The sequence below is a fragment of the Jaculus jaculus genome, chromosome 17 (assembly GCF_020740685.1).
Source record: "Jaculus jaculus isolate mJacJac1 chromosome 17, mJacJac1.mat.Y.cur, whole genome shotgun sequence".
In the NCBI taxonomy this organism is placed as follows: domain Eukaryota; kingdom Metazoa; phylum Chordata; class Mammalia; order Rodentia; family Dipodidae; genus Jaculus; species Jaculus jaculus.
In genome coordinates, this window is record NC_059118.1 from 15947510 (window position 1) to 15965427 (window position 17918).

At 40.2% G+C, this 17918-nt stretch overlaps 2 protein-coding genes across 4 annotated transcripts in view; both read right to left on the reverse strand.

The window, feature by feature from the left end:
• The window catches only part of Setd2 (SET domain containing 2, histone lysine methyltransferase), a 135906-nt gene that overhangs the window by 70460 nt on the left and 47528 nt on the right, over positions 1-17918 (reverse strand). For all 3 annotated transcript variants that reach the window (XM_004662037.3, XM_045136808.1, XM_045136809.1), the window contains exons 8-12: positions 15773-15870; positions 12254-12380; positions 9257-9391; positions 7298-7417; positions 3092-3748 (exon numbers count right to left, since the gene is read on the reverse strand). In XM_004662037.3, coding sequence (XP_004662094.1) covers positions 3092-3748; positions 7298-7417; positions 9257-9391; positions 12254-12380; positions 15773-15870 — 1137 coding nt within the window. The remainder of the gene's footprint in view (positions 1-3091; positions 3749-7297; positions 7418-9256; positions 9392-12253; positions 12381-15772; positions 15871-17918) is intronic.
• On the reverse strand, positions 13468-14301 carry LOC105944280 (RWD domain-containing protein 1-like). The gene has a single exon (XM_045136810.1). The coding sequence runs from the start codon at positions 14233-14235 to the stop codon at positions 13507-13509; it is 729 nt and encodes a 242-aa protein (XP_044992745.1). The 5' UTR covers positions 14236-14301; the 3' UTR covers positions 13468-13506.

Below are 17918 nucleotides of genomic sequence, written 5' to 3' on the forward strand. Positions count from 1 at the left end.
GACAAAGAGTAATTCATGAAGCTTATTCCCTTCCCTCCCACCCTCTTTCATTTTACTGATGATCCCTATATAGTCTGCTTTCACAGCAAAACCGAGATTAAGGAATCTGAAGCAATCCTGTTCTTCACTCCATTCAATGCAGAAAGTCAAAGTGTACACATGTCCAGCAATGTTATGGTAGCTCCAGAAGGTCAGGAGAGTAAGAGTGGCCAAAACAAGCACAATCTTGGGCTAGTGCTTAGTATAATCTTGGCATCAGCAACTAATGCAATGCTTGGTAACAGGTTCATAATAAGGCTGGTTGAATAAGACTTTTTCTTTTCAGCTAATGTCTACCTGAACATTTAGGTGGAAATCAGACAGAAGTAGTTAACTCTCTCAATGCCGGGACAGTATGGATAATTACATTAGGTCATTGTATTTCTCTAAAACAGTTAATTTCTTAGTTCCTGATTTCAGACTTCTGGTTAAATGTCATTTAAAGTATCTTTTTTTCCTTAACATAAAGATTACAATAGTCAGTGTTTAGAAATCCGAAACATAGTAAATGTTAATGAAAATGGTAGAAGAATTAAGAGCCCCAGCACCAATGTGTAACAAAACATCATACTCCACACTAAAGACATTCCTCAGTAATGTAATTCCAAAGCAAATTAGTCTGAAAACGAAGGATTTTATTGAATAGCTTCTTTGATGCTAAGATCCCAGATAAAAACAAAGTATGAAGTCTAGGAAGGATGTATTTTAAATATAAGTAAAAATTTAAACCTCAAATCAAGATGATCATTTATCTACATATCACTGAGAAATTGCTGTGGTCTTTCAGATAGTAGCAGGAAAAAAAATGGAAGGGGAAGAAATAATTCCGTAGGACTGAAAAACATGCATCCAGAACGAGTTTAAATTATTCCAGTTATATCTACATAGTCTAAATATATCCTGGAGATTAAACCACACTGTTAAAATTACAGAAACAACTATTACATAGAGAAACAAGTCTATTTTACATCTTTTTGTTTATTTTGTTGTTGTTTTTGAAGCAGTCTCACTCTAGCCAAGCTGACCTGGAACTCATTTGCAAACCAGGCTGGCTTTGAACTTACGGCGATACTCCTGACTCAGCCTCCCAAGTGCTGAGATTAAAGGCATATGCCCCACACCCCACTATTTAGTTCTTACAGATGTTAAGACATTTTTATGAGATTGCATCTTATTAATTTAAAAAGTTATGTTGACTACAGACTTCTCAGACAACCTACTGGGTTTACACGGTCATTCTCTCCTTCTATAAAACTATGGCTTTAAAGGCTGTTTTTCTGTGTCCTCTTATGTATTGTTTCCATCTCTACTTTTGCTACTGAATTATAATTATCATGCAGGCCCCACCCGAAGCCTCCAAACATAAAAGGAATTTCTTTTAGGGACTTCTGTGCTGTCACCAGACAGGCTTTAAATAAAAGTTGAAATGACCACCCCAGTATCTCTCAACTAACTGCAATTTGGATTTCTGCAGTTCATACATTGCATCATAAAAAAATTACTATGAGCCTTTCCTTTTACATGTATAAAAATACCACTAAATAAAAGTGAGCACATCATGCTGAATTTTAAGTAATGAATGAGTAAAACTGGTAAATGAAAACTGAAACCACATCATAAAGGTCTCAACACAGTAACTAGGAATCACAGCACACCACCAACCAAGGACTCATTTTCAATCTGAGTTAAGTTCCACTGGACCAAATCACAAGATCTAATACAAAGAGCTTTATAGTTACACTCGCAAAGAAAAAAAAAAAAGCCTGGATTGCTGGTTTATCTAATTATTTCAACTCTGGCAAAAGAAACAACAAACAGAAACATAAGGTAGGAAGTAACATGTTCTTAAAGGGTCCTCAAAACCTGGTTTCCAGACATAGATCACTAATAACTGAAATGTACCATTGGCTCGCATAGGCATACCTTTTCATACATGTCTATTCAAGACACAGATTGGGTTTTCTAGAAAGCAAGCTCTATACATGTATACATGTTACTACATTCCTTTTTTTGCTTGTTTGTTCGAGGTAGGGTCTCCCAGGCTGACCTGGAACTCACTCTGTAGTCCCATGCTCACTTAAACTCACAGTGATCCTCCTACCTCTGTCTCCAGAGTGCTGTGACTAAAGGCATGTGACAACATGGCTGACTTAGTATATTCTTGATTAGGAGATTATGTATGTATTACACTTACTTTTCCTTTAAATAACATCTTCTGTCCAACAATATAGAAACTTAAAAATCACACCTATTCAGAAACAATAAAGAAACTGAACAACTAGTATCATAAAGCTGTTTTACTAGAATAAAACTTCACGTTCAGGTTGGAGAGATAGTTTAGGGGTTAATAAGGCGCTTGCTGATAAAGCCAAAGGACCCAGGTTCAATTCCCCAGTACCCATGTAAAGCTGATGTGTAAGGTGGCGCATGCATCTAGAGTTTGTTTGCAGTGGCTAGAAGCTCAACCTTCCTCTTTCTCTCTCTCTCAAATAAATAAGTATGTGTGTGTGTGTGTGTGTGTGTGTGTATATATATATATATATATGTATATATATATATATGTATGTATGTATGTATGTATATGTATATGTATATGTATATGTATGTATATATATATATACTTTTTTTACAAAATTCAAGTTCATTCATTTTCTTACAAGAAGTTGCTCAATTACTATGGTTTGCAATTTTAATTTGAATTCATTTTGTATTAAATCAATAGGGCAATTTCCAGTTAATTTAAACCATTTTTCTTGTTACAGAGTAAGTCTGCTACACAAAGAATGTCTCAAATATGAAGAGTCCTTGAATGACAAGTCACATGTAATATACTTTTCTCAATGAAGGAAGGGAAAATATCTGTATATATTGGTTTTAGTGGTATAAATCTTACCAAGACTTAAAGGATACTTACGATACTATTACTAGAGTTGACAGTAAGAGAAATGTTACTCCATTTTTCAGAAATACAGCCAGAAAAGTTTTCAGTTTGTTTACAGAACTCTAAATCTGAATAGTTCATGTTATAGTGAACAAAAAAACGTGTTCTTACCTTCAGGTCCTTCCAACTGTCCAGTAGCTTAGTGGCCAAATCACTTATGTCCACCGTTTTATCTGGATGTTCTTGGCTTCTCTCACTTTCCACATCAGACACACCCTCTTCTTCATCTTGGGATGGTGTTTCCTCAACAATGGTTTCTTCTAGTTTTGTACAGCTGCCATCTTTGGGCTCTATCTCAGTGTCAGCCTCTGGTTCAGATGTGGGTAGCTTACTGGCCTCTATGGTGGTCTCATTTTCAACTTTGGATTCAGGCAGCTGTTGTGAGGGTAGCTGCAACTCTTCTTCTTCTTCCTCTACGGTGATATTTTCTAACTGATCAAGGTCCTCTTTGCCATCCTTGCATTCTAGCTCACTGGTCACATCAGATATTGCACTATCCATGCTATTTTCACTTATAATTTTAAGTCGGCGAAACATGAGTTTTTTGGGAGTATCTGTATCCACTTCTGTGCTCAACTTGGTGGAAGGATCAGGTGTATTAAGTGGTGTATGAGCACGTGATGTATTCTCACTAGAATATCCATCTCCTTCACTTAACTGAGGTACAGCAATCTTAGTCTGAGACCAACGTTGAATAATTGGAAGGACTTTGCTTTCCTCCAACATATTTTTAGTAGGAATGGGCAAATGTTCCAAAGTCTTTATAATCTGTTTGACATAATTAAAAGAACAAACATCAATATATAAAAATGACCTTTCAAACTTCTGGCTGGGACTCTAGATTATGTATTTATGAACAGTGCATTTTCATACTGTCTTACTAAATTAAGGTACAAATCTCTACAAATATTTTGTATTAAAAGGTTATATTAAGTGCCAGGCATGGTGGTACACACCTTTAATCCCAGTACTAGGGAGGCAGAGGCAGGAGGATCACTGTGAGTTCGAGGCCATTCTGAGACTAGATAGTGAACTCCAGGTCAGCCTGAACTAGAATGAAACCCAACCTTGAAAAACAAAGCAAAACAAACAAAAAAAAGTTATATTAAAGGCTGGAGAGATGGCTTAGCCATTAAGATGCTTGCTGGCAAAGCCTATGATAAGAACTCGTGTTCGAATCTGCACGTCCCACATAGCCAGGAGCACAGTGACACAAGTGCACAATGGTGCACATGCACCACAAGAGGCAGAGTATGTCTGGAGTTCATTTGCAGCAGCTGAAGGCTATGGCATGCCCATTCTCTATCTCTCTCAAAAAAAAAAAAAAAAAAAATTAAAAAAGGTAGTATTAGGGCTATAGATATAACTTAGTGGTCAAGGTGCTTGTCTGCAAGGTCTAAGGACCCAGGCTCAACTCTCCAGTTCCCCATAAGCCAGATGCACAACGTGACACAAATGATTAAGATAACACATAAGATGGCACATGTGTTTGTGGAGTTCAACTGCAATGACTGGAGGCCTTGGCACACTAATATGCTCTCCTCTCCTCTCTCTCAAATAAATATATAAAGGTTATATTATAACCAGGTGTGGTGGCACATGACTTTAATCCCATCATTCCAGAGGCAGAAATATGAAGATCGCTGTGAGTTCAAGGCCAGCCTAAGACTACATAGTCAATTGCAAGTCAGCCTGGGCCAGAGCAAGACCTTACTTTGAAAAACAAAGAAAAAAAAGTTATATTATTTCTGAGATGGTGGTTTCTCAGTGGTAAAAGGTGTTTACTTGCAAAGCCTACCAGCCAGGGTCTAATTCCTCAGTACCTATATAAAGCCAGATGCACAAAGTGGCATATCCATCTGGAGTTGGTTTGCAACAGGAGATCCTGTCATACTTGTGCTCTATCTCTATATCCATCCACAAATAATACGTTTTAAAAAAATAGAGCCAGGCACAGTACTGCATGCCTTTAATCCCAGCTTCTGGGAGGCAGAGGTAAGAGGACTACTGTGAGTTCAAAGCCAACCTGAGACTACATAGTAAATTCTATGTCAGCTTGTGCTAAAGTGAGAATGTACCTGGGAGGGGGACACCTAAAGCTTGAAGCAGGACTTGGTGGTATATGTCTTTAATCCCACAACCACCAATTGGAGGCCAGCCTGGAACTACAGTGGGTTCCAGGGCTGTCTGAGATCCCCGCCCCCCCCCCCCCAAAAAAAGAAAATCTAGAGCCAGGCGTGGTGGCACACGCCTTTAATCCCAGCACTCGGGAGGCAGCAGAGGTAGGTGGATCACTGTGAATTTGAAATCACCCTGAGACTGCATAGTGAATTCCAGGTCAGCAAAAAAACAAAACAAAACAAAAAACAAACCAAAAAAGAAAAACAAGAAAACCTAAAACTTCCTCAACTGCTTTTTGACAAATCTCTTATAAGGATGGAAGAAAGAAAAATTATTTCCTAATTCACGCCAATGTTTCATTTTAAAATCTTTTGATTAAATAACTTTGGGAGTTGTAGAAAAAATCATGACTGAAAAAGTTTCATTTCAATTCAGAAAAGTCAAAGGAAGATTTCATATACATATGTATAAAATTGATTTGCTACCAATCCATTTTTACTTGGATCTTTTAAAATACTGATTTTCAATGAAACTGAGAAAAAAAAGTAAAAATAAATAATACTCATTTTCTTCTCGAAATGTTTTAACCCTTCTCACCAATGCTTTAGGGAAAAAAAATGGGGGTTGGAGAAATGGCTTAGCAGTTAAGGCGTTTGCTTGTGAAACCTAAGGACCCAAGTTCGATTCCCCAGTACCCACATAAACCAGATGCACAAAGTGGCGCATGCATCTCGAGTTTCCTTGCAGTGACTACAAGTCCTGGTGTGCCCATTCTGTCTGTCTCACTCTCCTCCTCTTTCTCTCAAATAAATAAAATATTTTAAGAAAAAAAACATTGAATTTTCTATGTATTTTCATCATTTTAAAACAGTGGTATTCACAATCGAATCACCATGATGATAAATCTTGCCCTTGTAGATCCCAGGTATGAGGGATTAACTTTAACAAGGTACTATGGGAAAGCCACATGTGATAGTGCATGCCTTTACTCTCAGCACTCAGGAGGTAGGAGGATCACTAGTTCCAGGCTAGCCTGGGGCTACAGAGTGAGTTCCAGGTTAGCATGGACTAAAGTGGGACCCTGCCTTCAAAAATAGATAGTGTGGGCTGCAGAGATGGCTTAGTGGTTGCCTGCAAAACCACAGGATCCGGTTCGACTCTCCAGGACCCACATAAAACAGATGCAAAAGACGGCACATGCATGCATCTGGAGTCCATTTGTAGTTGCTGGAGGCCCTGGCGTGCCCATTTTCTCTCTGCTTCTTTCTCCCAAATAAATAAATAAAACATATTTTAAGCTGGGCGTGGTGGCGCATGCCTTTAATCCCAGCACTTGAGAGGCAGAAATAGGAGATCACTGTGAGTTCAAGGCCACCCTGAGACTCCTAGTGAATTCCAGGTGAGCCTGGGCTAGATTGAGACCCTACCTCAAGAAAACAAAAAATAGCATATTAAAAAAAAAAAATAGATGCTGTAAGGAAAAATCAAAGGGCAAACTTAAATACAAGAACAAATAATATGTATGGTTAGGACAGGCATGATGCCACACACCTTTAACCCCAGCACTTGGAAGGCAGAGGTAGAGGCCACCCTAAGACCACATAGTGAATTCCATGTCAGCCTGAGCTAGAATGAGACCCTATCTCAAAAAACAAAAAAACAAAGCTGGACGTGGTGGTACATGCCTTTAGTCCCAGCACTTGGGAGGTAGAGGGAGGAGGATTGCCATGAGATTCAAGGCCACCCTGAGACTACATGGTGAATTCCAGGTCAGCCTGAGCTACAGCAAGACCCTACCTTGGGGGAGGGGGAATACAGTTAATTAAAAGAATGATTACCAATAAAAAGCTTCTTTGATTATCACTGGTTAGTAACATATCTTATCAACCTAAGCAATCAACAAAAGCACTTTGTTTAAAGGTGGACAATAGCAACAAAAGTACTTTTAAGGCAGCTGGGAAAATGGCTTAGCAGTTAAGGCATTTGCCTTCAAGCCTACGGGACCCCAGTTCAATTCCCCATTCCCCAGGATCCATGTAAGCCAGATGTACAAGAGGGCACATAGGTCTGGAGTCTACTTGCAATGGCTACAGGCGTGCCCATTCTCTCTATTTGCCTCTTCTCTCTCTTAAATAGATGATTTTTTTTTTTTATAAAAGTACTTTTAAGAAAAATGTGGGATGAATATGAACTAACCTCTTCCTGAAGATTCTGGTTACTTTCTCGGCCATCACCAAGCTCCGCCATCCAAATCCACAATAAAGACAACCCATGACGTTCCAGAAAGGACTTCAGACAGGATTGCGAGTGTGTATTCTTTCATAGGAGCAAGAAAGGAAAGTATGATGTTAGAGTGATAAAAACCAGTCAGAATCATATAGAAGGACCATGGAAAGAATCAAAATTTTACTTAAATTCACATACACACACAGAGAAATTCCACTTTTATTAACTCAACTAGAACTATATCTCTAGCTAAAACTTAAAGTAATAGAATATGTATCTTTTTTTTGTTTGTTTTTCGAGGTAGGGTTTCACTCTAGCCCAGGCTGACTTGGAATTTACTATGTAGTCTCAGGGTGACCTTGAACTCATGGCAACGCTCCTACCTCTGCCTTCTCAATGTTGGGATTAATGGCATGTGCCAACAAGCATGGCTTGTATCTTTTTGATATAAAGTGTTTTCTGATAGTATATCTGGATTTCACTAAAGCAGAAAATTATCAAAACATTAACATCATTTATAATGATATTTAACTGAGGAAAATGACTTTATAGAAACTGATAAAACCAGGGGACTGGAAAGATGGATCAGCATATAAGAGCAATTGCTGTGAAAGCATAAGGATCTCAGTTCAATTGCTACCACTCTTTATAAAAAGCTAGGTGTGCCCAGACATGCCTAACTCCAGTTCAGAGCAGGGGAGACAGAATTGCTGAGACTTGCAGTCAGACAATCTAAACAAAAAAAATAGAAAAAAAAAAAACAAAAAACAGGAGCCTGGGCAAGATGGCCCACGCATTTAATCCCAGCACTCAGGAGGCAGAGGCAGAGGCAGAAGCAAGAGGATCACAAAGAGTTTGTAGCCAACATGAGACTACATAGTGAATTCCCAGTCAGTCTGGGCTACAGTGAGACCCTACCTCAAAAAACCTAAATAACCAGGAGCTCTAGGCTTAGTGAAATACTTCTATCCAAGAAAATAGGATAGAAGAGAGACAGAAGATGACACTCCATGTCCACTTGGGCATACACACATTTGTATACTTCATGCTTCACAATAAACATACAAAATTGTTTTAAAATGCTAATGCCATAAAAATTAAGTCTTTAAATAGTTTTCTTTTTCTCCCCATCACTGAAATGTACATATAAAATGGCCTTTTCTCTACAGATGGTAGATTTGGGTTTTTTTGTTTTTGTTTTTGTTTTTTTTTGTTTTGTTTTGTTTTTCGAGGTAGGGTCTCACTCTGGCTCAGGCTGACCTGGAATTCACTATGTAGTCTCAGGGTGGCCTCGAACTCTCGGAGATCCTCCTACCTCTGCCTCCCGAGTGCTGGGATTAAAGGCTGGGATTAAAGGCGTGCGCCACCACGCCCAGTTTAGATTTGGGTTTTTGTGATGCTAATGTGGGATTGAACCCAGAGCCTCCTACATGCTAGGCAAGCATTTTATGATTGAACTATAACCCCCAGCCCTACTGTAAGATTAAAAATAATAATAATAATAGGGGCTAGAGAGATGGCTTAGCAGTTAAGGCAATTGCCAGCAAAGCCAAAGGACCCAGGCTCGATTCCCCAGTACCTAAGTAAAGCCAAATACACAAAGTGACACATGCATCTGGAGTTTGTTTGCAGCAGCTAGAGGCCCTGGTGTGCCATTCTCCCCTTCTCTTTCTCATCTCCCTCTGCTTGCAAATAAATACAAATTAAAAGCTACCCAATTCCTATGACATACATAATAAACTGGGATAAATGAAATGACTATTAAAATTCCTTGTTTTGAGCTTAAATAGTAATAGCTTTGTCATATTAGTAGCTGGTACTATAGAACTTCCATATCCATGTAAAAAATGATTAACTCTTCTCAGCTATCAGATTGTAATTTACACACAACAAATACAAAAATAAAAAATGAATTATTAAATTGTTCACCTGAATGAGCTTGAGACAGGTAAGCTTCTGCTCCAAAGTTTCAATTCTAACCATAAGCCGGGATAAACTGAGCACTTGGTTTTTATCAGATAGGCCTTCACCATTTTCCATCAATGCTTCTAGCTCTCCATCTACCTACCACAACAAACAAAAAACATCTGGTTATATAACAAAACACACTAACTTAAGATTCCAGCAACCTGAAAAAAATGTTCACCCTTGTCGGGCATGGTGGCACACACCTTTAATTCCAGCTCTTGGGAGGCAGAGGTAGGAGGATCATTGTGAGTTTGAGGCCACCCTGAGACTACATAGTGAATTCCAGGTCAGCCTGAGCTACAGGGAAACCCCACCTCGGAAAAACAAAAACAGAAATCTGAGGCCAGCCTAGGCGACTACCCTTTTTGAAAAAATAAATAAAAATCAAGCCTAAAAATATCAGCCTACTGAAAATATAAAATTGCTAAAATCAACCTGAAAAACGTTTCATTCACTAAATATGCACCAATAAATCATTTAAGGGCTGGAGAGGTAGTTAGTTGTAGCACAGCACCTGCCTTGCATGCACAAAGACCTGGGCCTGACCCTCAGTCAGGAGATCATGGGGTGAGAAATCTATTTTGCCAGGGATGCTGGATCATGTCAGGACCCAAGTAAGCTAGATGCACAAGGTGATATATGCATCTGTTGTTCATCTGCAGTGGCCTGGAGGCGTGCCCATGTTCTGCTTGCTTGCTTCCTTCCTTCCTTTTGTGTCTCTCTCAATAGTGGCACTAACCCTTTCTTTTGTCTCTCTCTCTCATAGTAGCATGTCTGTTATGGGGAAAACCAACTGCCCTCTAATTGGACTGGAGGCCTGCTCCATGGGAATATATCCGATACTGAAAACCACAGGGACTGTCATGAGCCCTACGGGTGTAACTTCTGCTGCTGTCTAACTAAATGCATATACTATGCTCTTCAAACTGCCCAGTAAGCACTTCTTTTAATGTTCATACCTATATATTAATGCTACTCTCACTTTTGGTAGAGAACCTTCTCTTTTCAGATGGCAGTGACCTCGGGACAACTCAGAGGGCATACAGTGCTGAGACGAAGTGACAGAGGAGTGCTCAGCACTGCATTACTATCACACCTTCCAAGGCTCAGGGTCCATTGTGGAAGAGGTGGCAGAAAGAATGTAAGAGCCTAAGGAAGGGTAGGACTCCTTACAACGTGCTCCTCCAGACACAAAACGACCTGGGTATCCATGACCTCACAGTGCCTGATACTACCTACACAAAACCATCATAATAGGAAGAAAAGATCATGACATCAAAATAAAAGAGATTGATTGAAAGGGGGAGGGGATATGATGGAGAATGGAGTTTCAAAGGGGAAAGTGGGAAGAGGCATTACTATGGGATATTGTTTACAATCATGGAAATTGTTAATAAAAAATGTATTTTAAAAACTGATTTAAGGGCTGGAGAGATGGCTTAGCGGTTAAGCGCTTGCCTGTGAAGCCTAAGGACCCCAGTTCGAGGCTCGGTTCCCCAGGTCCCACGTTAGCCAGATGCACAAGGGGTGCACGCGTCTGGAGTTCGTTTGCAGAGGCTGGAAGCCCTGGCTCGCCCATTCTCTCTCTCCTTCTATCTGTCTTTCTCTCTGTGTCTGTCACTCTCAAATAAATAAATTTAAAAAAAAACTGATTTAAAACAGCAAAGAGTATACATGTGCAGGCCATAGGAGAGCATCGGGTATCCTTTGTTGCTCATCTATATGACTGAGTCTTTAATTGGACCTAGAGCTATCATTTTCACTCAGACTGGCTTCCTTGCAAAGTCTAACAGGGTGGGTTTGATTCCCTAGTGCTCACCTAAAGCCAGATGTACTAAGTGGTGCATGCATCTGGCATTTGTTTGCAGTGGCAAGATGCCCTGGAGTGCCCATACTCATTCACTCTCTCTCCTTTCAGTCTATCAAATGTATAAGTTGCAGAAAAGGTGGTGGAAAGAATGTAAGATAAAGGAAGGATAAGACAGGAGTCTTATGCACTCTCCCACACACAAAATGGAGCTGGTACTACCTACACACGACCAGTACAATAGGAGCAAAACTGGGTCTGTCATAGCTTTCATTACTCCATTCTAATTTGCATTAATCTGAAACAGCCAATCACTACTTACCAGTAATATCTCATCTGATCCTGGATCTCCCTGTGAACGTTTAAAAATATTTATTTATTTGTGTGAAAGAGGGTAAGAGAAACAGATGAGAGAGATGAAAGCAGGTAGGTGACTCAAGACACATGCATCACCTTATGCATCTGGCATTATGTGTACTGGGGAATTGAACTTAGGTCACTAGACTTTGCAGCAAGTGCCTTAACTAATGAGCCATCTCTCCAGCCCCTGAATGATTATTTTTATACTTTTGTTGCTTTGGTTTTTTCCAAGGCTGGCCTGGAACTGTTGTTTGTTGTTGTTATTGCTGTTTTTCTTCAAGGAAGGGTCTCACTTTAGCCCAGGATGGCCTCAAACTCACATTAATCCTCCTACATCTACTATTCAAGTGCTAGGATTAAAGGAGTGCAACAAGCCACCACACCCGGCCTCACAGGACTCTTTATTCTTTTTTTTTTTTTTGTGAGAGAATTGGCACAGAATTGGTACACCAGGGCCTCTAGCCACTGCAATCAATCTCCAGGCATGTGCACCACCTTCTGTGCTTGCCTCATCTCATGCATCTGGCTTACATGGGACCTCAAGAGTCAAATATGGGTCCTTAAGCTTCACAGGCAAGCGCCTTAATTGGTAAGTCATCTCTCCAGCCCTGGAACTCACTTCACAGTCCCAGTATGGCCTCAAACGCACAACGATCTTCCTAATTCTGCTTCACAAGTGCTAGGATTAAAGATGTGCACCACCATGCCCACCTTATTCTTGTACTTTAGTCAGAAAAGCTATTTGTTTATACATTTCATCATAAAAGTTAAAGAATCGATGCAAAACTTACTGAATCCTTCTTGCGAGATCGTTCCTTTTTCATTTTCCCTCCTGCTGCTCTTATGCTGACTCTATTTTCTCCTCCCAGGTAACCCCGGCAATTAGATGACCCACAGAAACATTTCTGAGCTTCTTTTCTGTTTAAGGAGCATAGGAAAAAAAAAAAAGTCAATAATGGGGAAGTATATAAAAAAGTGACATATGCAATTACATACAAGTCATACCAATCTATAACTGAAGAGAGGAGAACTTAAAAAAAAATCTTATAAACCTATTTCTAATAGAAATGCCTTAAAATTGCTCTTAAAATATATTCAGGGAATAAGGAAATGAGAATTCTGGGAAGGAATAGTTTGTGGTTGTAAACCCAATGCCGGGAAGTCATAATCAGGGAATCCCTGGAGTTTACTGGCTAGAGCTAGTCTAGCTGAATCAGTAAGCTCTAGGTTCAATAATAAAGCAGCTTAAAGAATAGTGACTAAGGAGAACCTCCAACATCAATCTATGGCCTCCATACACATATGCATGTGCAACTACACACAAAACAATACATATATACGTAATGCAGGTGCAATACCACACACACACAAAGATGTTCATTTCTCCTCTATTCTCTTCTTTGCAGTATGTGTGGGGGAATGCACACGCCAGGGCCTATAGCCACTACAAGTGAACTCCAGACTCATGTGCCCCTCGTGCATATGGCTTATGTGTGTCCTGCGGAATTAAACCTGGGTCCTTTGACATTGCAGGCAAATGCCTTAACCATTAAGCGATCTCTCCAGCCCCACACCAAGCTTTTTTTTTTTTTTTTTGAAACGTTAAAGTCAGTTTATTAAGTTCAACAATGAAAACTATCAGAAGAATATTCTCTTGAAAAATATTTTTTTCTTAGAAAAAAAAGAAAGGAGGGGCTGGAGAGATGGCTTAGCGGTTAAGCGCTTGCCTGTGAAGCCTAAGGACCCCGGTTCAAGGCTCGGTTCCCCAGGTCCCACGTTAGCCAGATGCACAAGGGGGCGCACGCGTCTGGAGTTCGTTTGCAGAGGCTGGAAGCCCTGGCGCGCCCATTCTCTCTCTCTCCCTCTATCTGTCTTTCTCTGTGTGTCTGTCGCTCTCAAATAAATAAAAATTAAAAAAAAAAAAAAATGAAGAATGTGCTGCAGATGCTTTAAAAAAAAAAAAAAGAAAAAGAAAGGAAAATCAAAACCCTTTCAGCAGCACCACAGATGCTACGGTGGTGAAGCCTCTCTGGAAACGGGCCACTCAGTCAGAGTCGCTCCCTGGGTCAGCAGGATGGTAGTCTGGGTCATCCTCATCATCCTCCAGCTCCAAGTCATCCATCTCCTGGAACAAGGACTCGTCCACTTCCACATTGTTTCCAGCATCCTCCAAGAACTGGATGTCAGATGTATCAAGATTATGATCTGTTTCAAACAGCTGTTTTCCACTTAATTTATTTTTGCCTGCTTGTTCCTCTTCTTTCATCCATTTCTTTTTAATTTCTAGGAGTTCTGCATCAAACTTGGCCTTCCAACTTAAGAAATTTTCAATTGTAACAGGAGTACCATGGAATAATTTCTTTTCTGCTTCTTCTGCTTCTTTTTCTTTCTGTTTCTTTTCTTCTTCTCTTCTAGTTTTTATCTGGTCTACAATTTCATTTAATTTTTCTTGCACAGCTGTCACTAGGGTAAAGATCATCACCATGCCTAGATTCTCCTCAGACTGCAATGCCAACAATTTCAAAATGTCTGAGACATCATTATCTTCTAGATTTTCCTGGGAGAATATTTCATAAAGGGGAGCTTCATCTGGATATGTCTCACTGTAGGTAAACTTAAGGGTAGTCTGGACAGTTTCTTCATTTTCTCCAGCTTCAGACGTCACTGTAATGGTGAAGCTGGATGGATTTTCTAATAATACTGTGAACGAGTCAGGGTAGATGGCCTCCAGAGCCTCGAGCTCGTTGCGCTGCTCCTCACCGTAATCAGTCATCGTGGCCCGCGCTGCTGCCCATGGATCGGCGCGACTCCCTGGCCGCGTGCCGCAGCCGAAACCCGTGCCGGCCACCCCGGGCCGGGCGCAAGCGCAAAGTCACCGCTGGGAAAGCCCACCGACGCCCCCACACCAAGCTTTTTATATGGGCACTGGAAACAGAACTTAGGTCTTCATGCTTGCACAGCAACTACTCTTACTAGACAAGCTTCTCCCCAACTGCAGAGTTGACATGTCTTCAATAAAATGGGTTGTTTTGTTTTGTAATAGGGCACTAAGTATCCCAGGTTGGCCCCAAACTCATATAGCTGAGCCTAAGCTTGAACTTTTGATTCTTCTACCAGTTCTTTGTGCAGTGCTGATCACATCAGTGCGTCATGCATACTAGCAAAAAATTCTATCAAACCCATAATGAAATTTACTGCTTGAAGTTCAGAGAAAATTTATGTAATTCCTGCACACTAAATCACATAATGGCCAAAGCGTCACAAAACAGGAAAAAATACACAAAACCAAAACAGTATATGATAGATAAGAACTGGAGAAATGGCTCAGCAGTAACAACACTTGCTTGCAAAGCATGACCCAGTATCTGCATAAAGCTAGATGCACATAGTGACACAAGTCATTTGCTGTGGCAGAAGGCCCTAATGCACCCATACTGTCTCTTCCTTTTTCTCTCAAATTTAAAAAATATATATATTTTAAAATTTATATATCATACACATTTTTTTTGGTTTTTCTTTTTTTTTTTAAATTTTTTATTTATTTATTTGAGAGCGACAGACACAGAAAGACAGATTAGAAGGAGAGAGAGAGAATGGGCGCGCCAGGGCTTCCAGCCTCTGCAAACGAACTCCAGACACGTGCGCCCCCTTGTGCATCTGGCTAACGTGGGACCTGGGGAACCGAGCCTTGAACCGGGGTCCTTAGGCTTCACAAGCAAGCGCTTAACCGCTAAGCCATCTCTCCAGCCCTTTTTTTGGTTTTTCAAGGTAGAGTGTTACTCTGGCCCAGGCTGACCTGGGATTCACTATGTAGTCTCAGGGTGGCTTGAACTCACAGCGCTCCTCCTACCTCTGCCTCCTGAGTGCCAGGATTAAAAGGCATGCGCCACCATGCCCGGCTCTCAAGTTAACTTTAAAAAAAAATTTTTTTGTTCATTTTTATTTATTTATTTGAGAGCAACAGACAGAGAGAGGCAGATAGAAAGAGAGAGAATGGGCACGCCAGTGCCTCAAGCCACTGCAAACGAACTCCAGACGCGTGCGCCCCCTTGTGCATCTGGCTAATGTGGGTGCTAGGGAATCGAGCCTCGGAGTCCTTAGGATTCACAGGCAAGCGCTTAACCGCTAAGCCATCTCTCCAGCCCTCAAATTAGCTTTAGAAAAATTAAATAAAAAAATTCTTGTGCATCTGGCTTGTGGATACACACACACACATTTGCATGCAACATAGTTTATATAACTTCTAAGTAATTAACATAAACATCTGAACATCCTCAGAAGTAGCAAAATAAGGCAGAAACAGCACTTACCCGTATCTTTGGAACTGATAGTCAAATGTTAACTCTGAGCCTGAAGGAACCAGTTTGGTGGTAAAAAAGCCAACCCTCAGTTGTCCATTCACAGTCCACTGAAATGTTTCAAAAAGAAATTAATATATGGTTAATTTATGTGTATGCATATGTATAAAAATCATCTGGATTAATTATTTATGAATGTAGTTAAATGGATGAAAGCTATGTCTCAAAAGCAAATTCGGGGGATGGGGAGATGACCCAGTAGTTAAAGGTGCTTGCTTGAAAAGCCTGTGACTCAGGATTCGATTTCCTAGTAGACACGTAAAGCCAAATGCACAACGTGGAGCATGCATCAGTAGTTCATTTGCAGAGGCAAGAGCCCCAAGAAGTTCTATTCTTTCTCGCAAACACTTAGGTGTCACTTTAATAGATCATCAGATTGATTATATCCAAAAATATCTGTATCATTTTATTTACTTATTTGCACACCACTGGTGAAAAACCTAACCTTAGATTATAAAATACATGACCCAGTGGGAGTCTCAAAGCTAAACATGTGGCCACCAGTTGCAGAACTAGAAATATTGCTTACATTAAATAATTTTTTTTAAATACTTGAGAGGGAAAAGATGAAGGCAGAGAGAGAATTGGTGCACCAGGGCCCACTGCAAATGAACTCCAGATGTATGCATCACTTTGTGCATATGGCTTTATGTGTGCAGTGGGGGACTAAATCCAGGTTGGTATGCTTTGAAAGCACCTTTAACTGCTGAGCCATCCCTCCAGACCTGAGTTAAATGATTCTAAACTAGGTTCACCTCTTTGTTATATGGCTGGCTCTCAGAAGGGACACAAAAGGGCAAAAGCTCCCAGAAGCCAAAAAGCACTACTTTCAACATGAGAAGAAACCAATGATAGTTATGTATAGGTTCACAACTTAATGATATATACTTATCTTTTCAGTAGGCCTTTAACTTTTGTTTTTCGTGCCTATAAAATTTCATTATTAGTGCATATGCATAATGCAAAATAGGCTTCTTAAAAAGTATTATTTGAAAGGCGGGCGTGGTGGCTCATGCCTTTAATCCCAGCACTCGGGAGGCAGAGGATTGCCTTCCTTGAGTTCAAGGCCACCCTGAGACTCCATAGTGAATTCCAGGTCAGCCTAGGCTAGAGTGAGACCCTACCTCAAAAAACCAGCAAATGGTGTTTTGAAAACTGGATAAATATCTGCAGAAGGATGAAAATAGATTCTTCTCTCTCGCCATGCATAAGAATTAAGTCCAAATGGATTAAAGACCTTAACATCAGACCGGAAACTTTGAAACTGCTAGAGGAAAAAGTAGGGGAAACCCTTCAACATATTGGTCTTGGCAAAGACTTTCTGAATACAACCCCAATTGCTCAGGCAATAAAACCACAGATTAACCACTGGGACCTAATGAAATTACAAAGATTTTGCACCGCAAAGGACACAGTGAAAAAAGCAAAGAGGCAACCTACAGAATGGGAAAAAATCTTCGCCAGCTATATATCTGATAGAGGATTAATATCTAGGATATACAAAGAACTCAAAAAGTTAACTAATAAGGAATCAAACAAGCCAATCAAAAAATGGGCTAAGGAGCTAAATAGAGAGTTCTCAAAGGAAGAAATACGAATGGCATATAAGCACCTAAAAAAATGTTCTACGTCACTAGTCATCAGGGAAATGCAGATTAAAACTACATTGAGATTCCATCTCACTCCTGTCAGATTGGCCACCATCATGAAAACAAATGATCATAAATGTTGGCGGGGATGTGGAAAAAAAGGAACCCTTCTGCACTGCTGGTGGGAATGCAATCTGGTCCAGCCATTGTGGAAAACAGTGTGGAGGTTCCTAAAGCAGCTAGAGATTGATCTACCATATGACCCAGCTATAGCACTCCTAGGCATATATCCAAAGGACTCATCTCATTTCCTTAGAAGTACATGCTCAACCATGTTTATTGCTGCTCAATTTATATTAGCCGGGAAATGGAACCAGCCTAGATGTCCCTCAACAGATGAGTGGATAATGAAGATGTGGTACATTTATACAATGGAGTTCTACTCAGCGGTAAAGAAAAATGAAGTTATGAAATTTGCAGAAAAATGGATGGACCTGGAAAGGATTATA